The 14,567-nt window shown below is 47.5% G+C and overlaps 2 protein-coding genes across 15 annotated transcripts in view; both read right to left on the reverse strand.

The window, feature by feature from the left end:
- The window catches only part of ppt1 (palmitoyl-protein thioesterase 1 (ceroid-lipofuscinosis, neuronal 1, infantile)), an 847,627-nt gene that overhangs the window by 804,722 nt on the left and 28,338 nt on the right, over positions 1–14,567 (reverse strand). The window lies entirely within an intron of this gene.
- Positions 1–14,567, reverse strand: part of csmd3b (CUB and Sushi multiple domains 3b) — a 1,026,877-nt gene that overhangs the window by 412,873 nt on the left and 599,437 nt on the right. For all 14 annotated transcript variants that reach the window (XR_015517226.2, XR_015517225.2, XM_087296029.2 and 11 more), the window contains 2 exons: positions 14,270–14,457; positions 13,639–13,827 (listed from right to left, as the gene is read on the reverse strand). Coding sequence is in view for 12 of the 14 variants with exons in the window: in XM_087296029.2 (XP_087152155.1) it covers positions 13,639–13,827; positions 14,270–14,457 (377 nt within the window). In the remaining 2 variants the exon portion in view is untranslated. The remainder of the gene's footprint in view (positions 1–13,638; positions 13,828–14,269; positions 14,458–14,567) is intronic.

The following is a 14,567-nucleotide window of genomic DNA, read 5'->3' on the forward strand; positions in this document are numbered from 1 at the left end:
CTGAGCATTTTTACAGAGAATGCACTGAAACAAACTTACTGAAACTGAATACACACAAAAAAATAGTGTATTGTTGTTCACTGGAAATACTGTGTTTAGCTCTTTAAGCTGAAAAAAGCCCATGTGTTACGATCACCAGCAATCTAGCATTTGCAGATCGCTGGAAAACTACACATGCCACTTTAACCAACTACATATCCCGTCAGGCACCTCACACACACACCAGTTCCGGATGCACACTTGCACACTGCTGTAGATCATGACGACTGATTACATGGACTATATACACACACCTTACATTCACACACACAGTGCTGAGTCTTGTTTGCTGTAACATTACAAAGTGTTCGCTTGTCTAGCCTTGCCGTGTTTTCTGATGTTGTTTTGCCACCTGTATCGACCTCTTTGCCTGTGACCATGACTAAGCTTTTGGATTACCCTAATAATACTGTTTGCTCCTCTTTTGACTATTGCCTGCCTGACTAAGTTGTAAATTAAACTGCATTCCGACCCTCCCCTCTGTTGTCCCCAACTCCTTGTTACACCATCATGAATTTGCAGCATTTATTCACATTTATCACTAAGAAATGTTTGAATAATAAATGAATATTTCAGTTGGCGACGCAGTGGCGCAGTAGGGTAGTGCTGTAGTGCAGCAAAAAGGTCGCTGGTTTGAACCACAGCTCGGCTCAGTTGGAGTTTCTGTGTGGAGTTAGGATGTTCTCTCTGCGTTCGCATGGGTTTCCTCCGGAAGCTCCGATTTCCCCCACAGTCCAAAGACATGCGGTACAGGTGAATTGGGTAGGCTAAATTGTCCCTAGTTTATGAGTGTGTGTAAGAGAGTGTGTGTGTGTGTGCATATGAATGAGTGTGTGGATGTTTCCCAGAGATGGGTTGCGGCTGGAAGGGCATCTGCTGCATAAAAACGTCCTGGATAAGTTGGGGGTTCAATCCACTGTGGCGACCCCGGATTAATAAAGGGACTAAGCCGAGAAGAAAATGAAAGAATGAATGAATGAATGAATATGAATATTTGAGTCAGGAAACACACTTGTCAGCAGCAAATCAGAAGTAAGGGGCGTGCCTATTGACAAAAGCAGAGATATCAATAGGGATGGTCCTGTTGAGTTATGGATGTGTTTGTTTTTCCACTTTGAATCAATCTTGTTCGGCAAAATTTGCTTAGTGTATCTTTAAAGCACATGCAGATGATTTGTTTGTTGTTCCAGGAGCATCTGTCATGCAAGCTATATAAGCTCTGCCCTCTTCTTTAAATGGGGGAGGGGGATCAGCAACTCATTTGCATATAAAGAGAGTCATACAACAACTGTGTGCTTTGTTTTCACCCCAAAACGGGGCATTTACTGCATGATATTATAAATGATCTGAGATATTTCGATCTGAAATTTCACAGACACATATTTCGTGGCCACCCGAGACTTATATCTTATAAAAAGAACATAACAGCACTCCTGGATAGTTTAATTTGGCAATGATGCATTTAAATCGATCAAAAGTGACAGTAAAGATGTTTATGATGCTATAACAAGAGGCTTTCAAATAAATGATGGGCCTTTTTAGCTTTAAGAGCTAAACACTGTATTTCCAGCATTTCTCTTCCATCTCTTGTACACATGCAGTATTATAAGCAACAATTTATTCTCAGGAAACTCCCAAGAGCATGTATAAGATATATGACGCATAAAATCAAAAACTTATAATGTTAAAAATGTGTCTTAAGCGTTGTCATAACATGTAATAATAGTGTGACTGACGTAAATGAGTCCTTTAAGCGATTTAGCTGGTCAAAAATTACCCATTTTCTCCCAATATTAAAATTAATTTGAAGACTATTTTGGCTATTGTTGTTATCCATGAATCTTTTAATTACGTTTTTTTTTGGCTATGGTGACCATCCAATAAGCTATTTCAGCTTAAAATGTAACAAAAATGCAGTATTGAAATCTCATAATTAAATAGTAGCCTGAGTGAGGCAAAAAGGTCCACTTTTTGAGAGAAAAGAACCATCCCTTTCACGAAGCTGGCTACAGGCCTGGTTAAAGAGGTTTAATTTGTATTAATTAAATTATAAACCTTATAATTTTATTGGAGTGCAGTGAGTGCACTATTCTGTGCTTCTGAACGGCTGTATTTACATTTCTGTCATGTTTTGTCTGGTGCAAACAGCCAAAATCACTGTAAAATTCATTAGCACACAGGGTTACAATGTAACCTGCTCACCTAATGTTTACGTATATAATATTCATATTATTTGCTAATTACTAAAGAGCCCCTATTATGGATTTTTGAGCATGTCCTTCCATGTAGTGTGTAGCACAGCTCTAAGTGAAGTGAAATATCCAGCTAAGGCTTAAATTTGAAAATGCACCGTGTTTAAAAATATTGACTCATTCAACTCTTTGTGCTTTAAATGAATCGTCTTGATAACGAGTCTTAAGCTGTTTCCAAGGAAAATTGAAACCTGCGGCCCCGCCCACAAACACAGTAGCAAAGAAAAAGAGGAAGACAAACTTTGTAGCAGAACATGGTTGAATCAAGTCATAAAGACGCTGTGATCAGATGGATATTATTGGAAGTGTGAGGGGAAAGTTTGTGTTATTTTCTCTACCCAAAGATAAAACTGTGAAGAGTCAGTGGTTGAGGTTTATTTTTGCAAAAATACCCCAGCATTATTGCCCAGCCTTGTGCTGTTCGAGTGCTTCTGGAATCTACACGATTACAACAGGGCATTTGTTGGCCATTTGTTAAAGGAAGGATTGAAATTTAGTTGAAATTATGGGAGTTTTCCAGGATAAATAAAGTGTTGGCAGGTATGCTCACACATACACTCTGCACTCTGACTACTTCAATGTTGTTGATAAGCCGTGCTGGGCATTTAACTCTGTCTCTAAACGCTGTTGACCAATCACAATAGGCTGTCATCGGTCCAATCAGCGCAGATTAGCTTCACGCTAAGGAGAAGGTTAGGGATCCCATGAATCACTGAACGAATCATATGGGAGTCGCTGAGATAATTAGGTAAAAATAAATGCATATTATAGAACAATGAACCTTGCATGCAGATCATGTTGTTGGAGACTCTTAAAACCAAAATATAACCCTTTTAAATGTATAATAGGGACTCCTTAACCACCTCATGGTGAACTCTGAATCTGTCTCTATTTTCCAACCCAAGCAGATTCTGGAAACATAGCCCCGCGGACGTTTCTGGAGACCGCGATTACGCGGCCGGAGGTACGTATGGACGCATTTAGTTTTTTTCGAGCGAACGCTGCGGGGCGGTGTGGCGCAGATATGCTCCTCCTCTTCGCGCTCGCCGGCTGACGGCTCGCCTCCGAGTGGAGGGCTTTCCTGATGCAACCAGTTTGTCCGCTCAGCGTTGCGTCGGCGGAGCGGAGGCCCCGGAGGAGGAGCCGGCCGCGGGGACGACGACCGGGATCGAGTCCGGGGAACAGCGGTTCCAGAAATCAGGTAAGATGAAAAACAAAATCCGAAAAATAAGGGCGAAAACGCGGCGAGATCCGAAAATACGGTCGAAATCGAAGATGAGGGCTTTTGCTTTTTTTTTTTTTTTCTGGACGGCTTTTCCAAACCATCGCTTGGGTTTAGGGAAGGAGGAGGAGGAGGAGGAGGAGGAGGAAGAGGAGGGTGGCCGGGTCGGCCGATCCGGCGGCTTCGCGCGAGATCAGCGCGGGCGCGAACGGCGCGCGCTCCCGAGAGGCACCCGAGACGCGAAAAAGCGCGCACAGCTGCCTCTCGCGGATCCGCGAAAACAAAAACCGCTCGAATACGTACATCCCGGGACGTATCTCGCGGTCCGCAGAAACGTCCGCGGGGCTACGTTTCCACAATGAGCCCGGGTTGCTATTTTCAGAGTCTGTCTTTTCTGCTACTGTCCACCGGAGGTCACATTTTGGTTGCAGACACATACTTTGAGAGCCTTCATGACTGAATGAATGAAATAAGCTGTTTTCCACCAAAGCAACCCCGGGGGCTGAAATATAATTGGCTAAACTGGCATTTGACGGGTTAAATTACCAAAACACAGACAGACATTCCAGCACATACCGCTCAAAGCAGAATATGTGACCTCAGCATTGTTTTTCGGATAAACAAGAATGTTTCCTTAGCATGTTTATGAAATATCTGCAAACATATGATGGTATTTTTTATTCTTTAGAAGAGTCAAAAACTTTAAACGCTGTGCTGTGTTTAGGGGAAAACGCATCTCCAGCAGCCTCTGCCACCTGAGACAGGTGCACGTCTCTAATATACGCTGCATTTCGAGCTCATGGAAGTGAGATGACTGCGCGCAGTAAAAAGTGCCCCTGGATGTCTAATCTGGTGAGCGCATCAGTTCCTATCAGCAGAAGCAGCCTTCACAGCAAATTGCCTCTCAGAGTCCTCCTCAGCGACGGGCTAATGGCCTCGTATTGAATCACATTGTTTCAGTTTAGCCGCCGTAGAGAAGGGAAAGCCAAAGAATGTAATCAAATAGCCGAAGGACAGGCGGCCTAAAGAGCTCTGACGGGGTAAGACATAGGTAACGCCTGCTGTTTAGCGCTGTCCTGTTTTAGTAATACGCTCTAGTAAGCCTTCGTTGTCACTGATTTTATTTGAGACGTACAGTTGAAGTCAGAATGATTCGCCCCTACTGTGATTTTTTTAATACTTTTTAAACTATGATTAACTGAGCAAAGGATTTTTACACAGTATTTCCTGTTTTTTTTTCTTCTGGAGAAAGTCTGATTTGTTTTATTTTGACTGCAATAAAAGCAGTTTTATACTCTTTAACAACCATTTTAGGGTCAATAAGATTAGCCCCCTGAGGTATTTCTTTTTCAATTCTCTATAGCAGGGGTTCTCAACTGGTTTGGCCATGGGACCCACATTTTTACATGTTCATCAAGCCGCGACCCAAGTTTTTATATAATAATATAAACTTATATAATATATAAATTATAATATAAATAATATAATAATTTATTATAAATATTATAAATAATATAAATTTATATAATAATATAACTATTATAGTTATATATTTATAACTATAATATAATTTTAGGAACTGCAATTCAATTGGATTTGTTAAAATACACAAGTAGCGACAGATAAATCATAAGAAAATCACCAATACTTACAAATAAACAATACTTTATCTCAGTCATTTATCAAAATGTATCAAATTATAGTAATAATACAGAGTAAAAATGTCAAATACTGTAAAGAGTGGTTAGGGTAATCCTGAGTTCAGACTGCATGATTTTCAAAGTAGTCGTGTCACAGATGTTTTCACACTGCATGACTATCTGGGCAAGCGTTTCGTCTCTGCTTTGTTTACACTGCAAGATGGATCGGCGACAGGGACTTTCACATTGCATGATTTTACTATCGGAAGAATCGCCGACAACTTCGTCCAAACTACGTCTCACAGCCAAAAACACCTGGTATATCGTTCGAGGTTACAGAAGTAACCCTTCGTTCCCCGAGGAGGGGAACGGAAGTGCCATGAATGGGAGGATTCGGATCAGAAGCCGCTTATCTGGAGAGTATTGAACGGGCCAATGAATGAAATTAATTGGCAGCGTAAGCTTGCGCAGGTGTGCGACATCTGCAATTATCTCAGCATATAAGCACACCTGAAGCCAGCAGACGCCATCCTTTTAAGCTGAAGAGACTTTCAAACAGCTAAGGGACAGTCATTATGGCGACGGAATATGGCACTTCCGTTCCCCTCCTCGGGGAACGAAGGGTTACTTCTGTAACCTCGAACGTTCCCCTTCGGTTGGGGAACTTCAGTGCCATGAATGGGAGAATATGGAAAGCGCCATAATGACTGCACCTTACCAACACCCCCGATGAGGAGATAGTCAAGCAAGCGTGACGCACCCACATCATGGGGGGCGCGGTCCTCCAACGTGTCCCTGGCCCTAATTTATCCTACTTCAACAGAAGTTTTACGGATTTAGATATATTTTTTGGGAAGTCGTGAGCATCTAGACAATTCTAGGAAATACGACAGTACGTTGGGAAGCGTGCAATCCCGATAGGGAGGACGCTGCGGAGGCCATCCGTTACCCAAGGGGGGGATAGATGGCAGAATTTACATATGGACTAGCCCTAAAAAGGGGGAGTACGCATAGCAAAAGAGTGGTTAGCGGAGAGGGAAGACACGGGTCCGCCCAGGGGGGGGACTTAACCGTGGCGGAATAAGCATATGGGATCGCCTAGTGGGGATCACGCATAGCAGGCACCTATACCCAAAACGCGGGCTGACCAGCGGGCAGACCTACAACGTAGTGGGCCAGCAAGTGACTCCTCCGCTGAGTCAGTGCTGGGGGCCACGGAGGAATCTGCAGGGCTCACCTGACGGGGAACTTTACTGACAGATAAAAAAGGCGCACGTACCTCCGTGTTAGGGAGAATGGCGCCGCAAGCGTGTTTCAACACCCTACCGAGTTGTCTCCTCAATCACCAAAGGGTTACCTAATACCCTTGAGGAAACCGGCTCCACTCGCAGATTGTAAAACCTTGCAAATGTGTTGGGTGTCGCCCAGCCCGCAGCTCTACAGATGTCTGTTAGAGAGGCGCCGCGTGCACGCGCCCAAGAGGATGCAACGCTCCGAGTGGAGTGTGCACGAACTCCCGGGGGACACGGCTGACCTCGACTCGAATAAGCGAGTGAAATGGCATCCACAATCCAGTGGGATAATCTTTGTTTTGATACGGCACTTCCCTGCTGCCGACCGCCATAACAGACAAAGAGCTGCTCAGATGATCTAAAATTCTGAGTACGGTCCACATAAATGCGCAGAGCGCGAACTGGACAAATTAAAGAAAGGGCTGGGTCTGCCTCCTCCGGGGGCAGCGCTTGCAGGTTCACTACCTGATCTCTAAAGGGGGTGGTAGGAACCTTGGGCACATAACCGGGGCGGGGTCTCAGGATGACGTGAGAGTAATCCGGCCCGAATTCCAGGCACGAGTCACTGACCGAAAATGCCTCCAGGTCCCCGACCCTCTTGATGGAGGCCAACGCAACCAGCAGAGCTGTCTTCAGGGACAGAAATCTTAGAGATACTGATTCGAGTGGCTCAAAGGGATCGGATCGCAGACTCGTGAGAACGAGGGCGAGATCCCAAGAGGGCATGAGAGGGGGGCGAGATGGATTAATTCGCCTAGCACCCCTAAGGAACTGGATGACCAGGTTATGCTTTCCCACGGTGCCGCCAGCTACCGCGCTATGATAAGCGGAGATGGCGGCCACGTAAACCTTGAGAGTGGAGGGCGACAGCCTGCTGTCCAACTTCTCTTGAAGGAAAGAGAGCACAACACTAATCTGGCAATTTCGGGGGTCTTCTCTGCGAGAGACGCACCATTCAGTGAATAGACTCCACTTCAGGGTGTAGGCGCGCCTCGTGGAGGGGGCTCTAGCCTGAGTGATGGTATTAACCACCGCAGTCGGTAGGTTACCTAAGTCTTCCTCGCGTCTAGGGACCACACGTGGAGGTTCCAAAGATCGGGGCGAGGGTGCCAGATGGTGCCCTGTCCCTGAGAGAGTAGGTCCTCTCTCAAAGGGATCCGCCAGGGGAGGGCCGTCGCGAGGAGTGAGAGCTCTGATATCCAGGTCCGGTTGGGCCAAAGGGGCGCAACTAGCAGAACCTGTTCCTCGTCCTCCCTGACCTTGCACAGAAACTGCGCGAGCAGGCTCACTGGGGGAAACGCATACTTGCGCATGCCCCGAGGCCAGCTGTGGGCCAGTGCATCCGTGCCGAGAGAGCCCTCGGTCAGGGAAAAAAACAACTGGCAGTGAGCGTTCTTGGGGGAAGCAAACAGATCAATCTGGGCCTCCCCGAATCGCGCCCATATCAGCTGAACAGACTCGGGGTGGAGTCTCCATTCTCCAGGGCGTAACAGCTGTCGTGAGAGCGCATCGGCTGCACGATTGAGCGTGCCTGGGACGTGAATGGCGCGCAGCGATTTCAGCCGCGGGTGACTCCAGAGGAGCAGACGGCGGGCGAGCTGAGACATGCGGCGAGAGCGCATACCCCCCATGCGGTTGATATACGCCGCCGCCGCCATACTGTCCGTCCTGACCAGCACGTGTTGCCGCTCCAGCACCGGTAAAAAGCGGTGGAGAGCGAGGAACACTGCCAACAGCTCTAGGCGATTGATATGCCAATGCAGCTGGGCACCCTTCCAGAGGCCCGCAGCCGCATGCCCGCGACACACGGCCCCCCAACCCGTGTTGGAAGCGTCTGTTGAAACAACAACATGGCTGGACGCCTGTCCTAGAGGCACACCGGCCTGTAGGAACGAGGGGTCGTTCCAAGGGCTGAGGGCGCGGCGACACAGCGCAGTAACCGAGACCCGGTGTGTGCCCGCGTGCCATGCGCGTCTGGGGACCCGATCGTGAAGCCAGTGCTGAAGTGGTCTCATATGGAGCAACCCGAGCGGCGTGACGGCGGCTGCGGATGCCATATGCCCCAGGAGCCTCTGAAAGAACTTCAGTGGGACCACTAGTTTGCTGTCGAGCTCCCTCAGACAGTTCAGCAACAGGCGAGCGCGTTCCTCGGAGAGGTGCGCTACCATGGTGATCGAGTCCAGCTCCATCCCGAGAAAAGAAATCCTCTGCACGGGGGCGAGTTTGCTCTTTTCTCGGTTGACCTGAAGCCCCAGTAGGCGGAGATGCCGAAGCACCTTGTCCCTGTGCATAATCAATTGCTCCCGCGAGTGGGCTAAAATCAGCCAGTCGTCGAGATAATTGAGTATGCGAATGCCCGCGAGCCGAAGGGGCGCTAGGGCACCCTCCGCGAGTTTGGTGAAGACCCGCGGAGACAGAGAGAGCCCGAAGGGGAGGACCTTGTACTGCCACGCTCGACCCTCGAACGCAAACCGCAGAAATTGGCGGTGGCGTGAAAGAATGGAGACATGGAAATACGCGTCCTTCAGGTCTATGGCTGCAAACCAATCCCGAGGACGAACGCATTGGAGAATGCGCCTCTGCGTGAGCATTCTGAACGGCAGCTTGTGCAGACAGCGGTTCAAAACGCGCAGATCTAGGATTGGCCGTGACCCACCGCTCTTTTTGGGTACGATGAAGTATGGGCTGTAAAACCCACTCTCCATCTCGGCTGGAGGAACCGGCTCGATTGCACCCTTCGCCAGGAGGGCAGCAATCTCCTCTCGCAAGACAGGGGCGGACAGGGGGTTGACCCTGGAGAAATACACGCCCGTAAACTTGGGGGGCCGTTTCGCGAACTGAATCGCGTAACCGAGTCTGATTGTGCGTATGAGCCACCGCGAGGGGCTGGCCCGCGCTAACCAGGCAGGCAGAGCCCTCGCTAATGGAGTCATCGCTACAATCGCTGACGTACCAGCGGTGGGGCAGCGCGGAGTGGGTGTGCTGATCCGGGAAGCACGAGGGTCCCGCGGAAGAGCTGGAGGAGAGCGATTCGCTCTGGCTCCGCACCCTGACTCCGGAGAGGGGGCTGGAGGGCTGAGGAAAGGGAGACCGTCCCCCCAGCGCTCGTGAGCCACTGGCGAAGCACGTAGAGTCTGCGAGCCGGAAGGCAGCGCGTCCCGGACTGGCAGAACTCGTGCAGTCACATCCGGGGAAGGGAAAAAGTGCTCTTTTACTGATGTTTTGGTGGCACTGAAAAGTACCGTTGTTATCGGGGCCCCGCCCTCCAGCGGGGAAAGAGCAAGTTTCCTCTTCTCCGGATGGCCTGTCTCAGGGACGCTTCGCGGTCCGTTTACCGGACTTAACGGCGCCCTGGGCAGGAGGGGCTGCCTGCTTTCGAGGTGAACGCCGCGCCCGCTTGGCCGGAGGCGCAGGCGGGGGCGGGGCAGCACTCGTTGGCGGGCGCCCTCGGCGAGGAACAGCGGAGGTGGATGGCTCGGCGGGCGGAGCGGGCTTACGGCCACGCCGATAGATGACATTGCCCATCGCATCCGACTGCTCTTTCACCGCCTTGAATTCCTGGGTGAATTCACCGACGGTGTCGCCGAACAGGCCAGCCTGGGATATGGGCGAGTCAAGAAAGCGAACTTTGTCAACGTCGCGCATATCGGCCAGGTTTAGCCAGAGGTGGCGTTCCTGAACCACAAGTGTGGACATCGTCCTCCCCAGCGCACACGCGGCGGACTTAGTAGTCCGAAGAGCATAGTCGGTCGCGGTGCGCAGCTCATGTAATAAGCTTGGGTTGGACCCGCCCTCGTGCAGCTCGGCCAGCGCCTGCGCTTGGTAGCGCTGGTAGGTGGCCATCGCGTGCAAAGCAGAAGCAGCCTGGCCCGCAGCCTTATAAGCTCTGGCTCCGAGGGAGGCAGACAACCTACAGGCTTTGGACGGGAGGCGGGGCAAACCCCGCCACGTAGAGGCGCCGCGCGGACAAAGATTGACCGCGATAGCGCGCTCCACTGACGGGATCGCCTCATACCCCCTGGCAGCTCCGCCGTCAAGGGCGGTGAGGGCGGAGGCACTCGCAGCACGGGCAGAGAAAGGTGCCCTCCAGGACTGCGTGAGCCTACTGTGCACTTCCGGGAAGAAGGGGACGAGAGGCTTCGAAGGCTTCGCTTTCTGGTCCTCTACGTAGCACCCATCTAGTCGGTCCGGCCGCGGAGCTGGGGGATAAACCATCTCCAACCCCACGGCCGAAGCAGCCCGGGAAAGCACGGCTAACATGTCCGCTTCAGGATCCGATTTGACAGCGCTCACCTGCCCGGAGGGGGCGAGCGGGTCCGGATCTTCGTCGGACAGTGAAAGCCCACCCTCCGATGCCGCGGAGGACATCTGATCTCCGGTGTCAGCGAGTGTGAGAGCTACCATCTGGTTAGACGGATCACTCTCACCACCCGAAGCTTGGATGGAGCGCCGTGAGGAGCGAGAGGTCCGCGAGCCCGTGGGCGGCGGATTAGCTCCCGCTGAAACCCTCAGATCTGCCCGAGCGCCCGCTGCTTTTTTAGAGCAGGAGGCAACTGGGGTGGCTCGCTCTCTTGCGAAAGTTAGCCGCGATCTTAGCTGTGCAACGGTCATGGCATCGCAATGACGACATGAACCGCCCGCGAGCACCGCATTAACATGCTGGACCCCCAAACATGCAATGCAGTGATCGTGTCCATCATCCGGAGACAGGAAACCCCCGCATCCAGAAACGCACAGTCGGAGCGCCATCCTGAAAAGGACGTGCTGCACGACTGTGTTGCTCTTTTAGGAAAGTTGCAACTATACGCACCGCTCTGGAGGACCGGACCCAAAGAACCGCTGGCAAGGGAGTAACCCAGCTCGACCGTCTGCCACCGCGAAGACCCACTCTGGACCGGGAGACACACTCGTTCGCTCTGAAGTGCTGATCAGCAAGAGGAACCCTCATCGACTCACTCAGAAAGGATCTGAAGCGAAAAGGATGGCGTCTGCTGGCTTCAGGTGTGCTTATATGCTGAGATAATTGCAGATGTCGCACACCTGCGCAAGCTTACGCTGCCAATTAATTTCATTCATTGGCCCGTTCAATACTCTCCAGATAAGCGGCTTCTGATCCGAATCCTCCCATTCATGGCACTGAAGTTCCCCAACCGAAGGGGAACTTTTGTTATTAACTACATAATGAGAAAAAAGCCTTTAATGGGGTAGAAATTTGCTCATCTGGGTTTAAAGGGAATTAGCCATTTCTCCTCAACTTAAGTTGATAATAAACTAATTTCTTTCTGTATGAAACGTCAAACAGACACGGGTGCTCCTGAGTCCTGTCAAACCTCCACTAGTTTTTCCTTCATTTCGTGGGTCCAAATAAACTGAAAATTATCGCTTTTAACTTCTCCCCCAGCCTGACGCTGGCCTGCAGCAGGTATACACACACGCACACACAAGTGAATGCTGCTCTCTCATTGGCTGTAGGCGATGGCTGATGTTATTTTCAGTCAAAACTCAATTCACATGGCATGATTTGAATCAACGACAGCTTCAGATATTCAGCACCCCAAATATCTCGCAGGCATCGGCGACTCATCAGCGATTCTCTCAGATCGCGTCTTTGATAGTTCATACTGTGTGATTGTCACTCACGTGCACGAGCAGCGATTTGCCTGTGATTTCAGGCATTTGTCGGCGATTTCTCAAAACCTGTCGGCGAGCCAAAATCAGGGCTCAAATCACGCAGTCTGAACTAGGCATAAGGAAAAGTTTAGTTACCATTAACTAAACTGAACTGTTAATAAAATGTTAACACTGATCCGGTTGAACAGAACCAACCAGCAAATTAAAATGATTAAAATAATCATAACCCTTTTTAAAATAATCACTAGTTATTTGCTCTTCTGCTTTTGTGTGGGCTTTCTTGGCCTACACGGTGAGCACAGTAAGATGCGCGGAGTGCCTGTACTTGTTTTGAACATGAAGATGTTCGGCACTTTTGTGATGCCCTCAACTATTAGAGTCGTCTTTGAAAATAGTCCACAGGTTTGTCCTTGCAACTGGGATGTTTGGTTTCTGAATGTCGTTTTAATTGAGAAGGTTTCATGCTGTCTCGTGAGAGCACCTCACTACATATGACACACTGAGCTTTTAAGCCTTTTTTGTCATCAATATATGTAAATCCACACTTTACATATTCGGGGTCGTATTTGCGCTTCAACATATTTGTTGCTATAATTAAATGAAATTTCACATGTCAAACGGTACGGTTGTTACGCGCACATTTTAAAATAAAAGTCTGATATATACAAAATAAGTTAAAAATTAAACTCTTGTTGTTTTTTTGACCACACACTCCGACCCACCAGTTGAGAAACACTGCTCTACAGAACAAACCACTGTTATACAACGACTTGCCTAATTACCCTAACTTCAAGCTAATTAACCCAGTTATGCCTTTAAATGTCACTTTAAGTTGAATAGAAGATTGTATGTATATATATATATATATATATATATATATATATATATATATATATATATATATATATATATATATATATATATACATAAGGAATTTTATGGCAAACTACAGTAAAAAAAAAAAAAAAGATAAAAACAAGTATCATTTAAAAAGCATAGATGGAACGTAAACACATAAGATGGAAAAAAAAAACATACCAAAAAAAGGTTAAAAATAATGTGGCTTGACAAAAACAACAATTGTACAATTTGTCCCGCACAACAAACTCTATTTTACACGTATAAACCTAAGAAAAGAATCAATTTTCTGGAACTCATGTATTCATGTAAACATGTAAACTTATAAAACATGTTTTTTTACTGCACATATTTCCTGAAAATGGTACCAAATTTTCTTAAACTGGTTAGATTAATCTCTAGAAAATATTTTTTTCAACTAAAAGAAGACATTCCCAATACACTGTGTTGGAATTTGAGGTTTCTGATCACTTCAACTAAGCAATATTAGCCGTTTGGTCAGGAGCACAATAAAAACTATGCAATCAGATTGTATCTTTGTAAGATCATACATGTATGAGAAGGGAAAAATCCCCAAAATGGCAGTCAGTGGACAAGGGGAGATCGATATACCCCCCCAAAAAACAAATATAGTTTTAAAAATAGTGCATAAAATATGTGGTGTCTAAATTTTGTCCTTAGATTTTGACAGTGTATAGACTGACCGTCACAGGTGGGCAGCGGGTGGCTCCACCAGTGGTTCTTTTCACAGACCAGCGGCTCTTCATGGCTGAGACGGTAACCAGAGTCACAGCCAAAGGACACGGTGGAGCCGATGGAGAAATCCTGACCGTAGCGGAGACCGTTGACTGGAATCCCTGGATCCAGGCAGGAGTAAGCATCCACTGTTACGCCTGCAAATAATGAGAAAGGTTAACAAAACAGATATATATCATAGGTAAAGTACATGTATGTACTTTGTATGAAAAAACATTAGCCTGAACACATTACGCTTAAATACAAATTCACAAATGCTATAGCTATTTTTTAATGCATTTTTATACACCATTACAACTTTATTGCATTATAAACATGTCTACATGATTGTTTCTCTGTTTATAGCTGCTCTGTTTGTGACCAATCTACATGTAAACAAGTTTAATCTTGCAATGTTCTACTGCAAAACTGATAAACAGTCTATGACAGCAAAAAAAGCATTATACAAAACAGTTATCAAACGCATTATTATTATTATTATTATTAATATTGTTGTTGTTTTTGTTGTTGTAGTTGTTGTTGATTTATCACCCATTCTTACTCCGTTTTACCTATACATTGTGTTGACTTCCCACTTACTTTCGTACAGGATCTTGAAGCCACTGTTGGATCTGCTGTTGTCAGTGGTGAAGAGCATATACAGGTGGTTTCCACTGCTGAAGAGAAACTGAGGCACCTGAGTGCCATTGAACGAACCAATCAGAGGAGAGAGAAGATTGGGCCCGTCGTGAAGCTCCAGGAAATCACAGTTCAACTCTGTCTGAAATCTGGTTGGAGAAGAAGAGTGCAATTAAATGTCTCTGCCGATTTGGTTTACTACTGTTCAAAGGTTTTTAGCTGGAAGTATGTTTGCGTGACATAATAATAATAATAATAA

Source organism: Danio rerio, chromosome 19 (assembly GCF_052040795.2).
Source record: "Danio rerio strain M-AB ecotype USA chromosome 19, GRCz13ab, whole genome shotgun sequence".
In the NCBI taxonomy this organism is placed as follows: domain Eukaryota; kingdom Metazoa; phylum Chordata; class Actinopteri; order Cypriniformes; family Danionidae; genus Danio; species Danio rerio.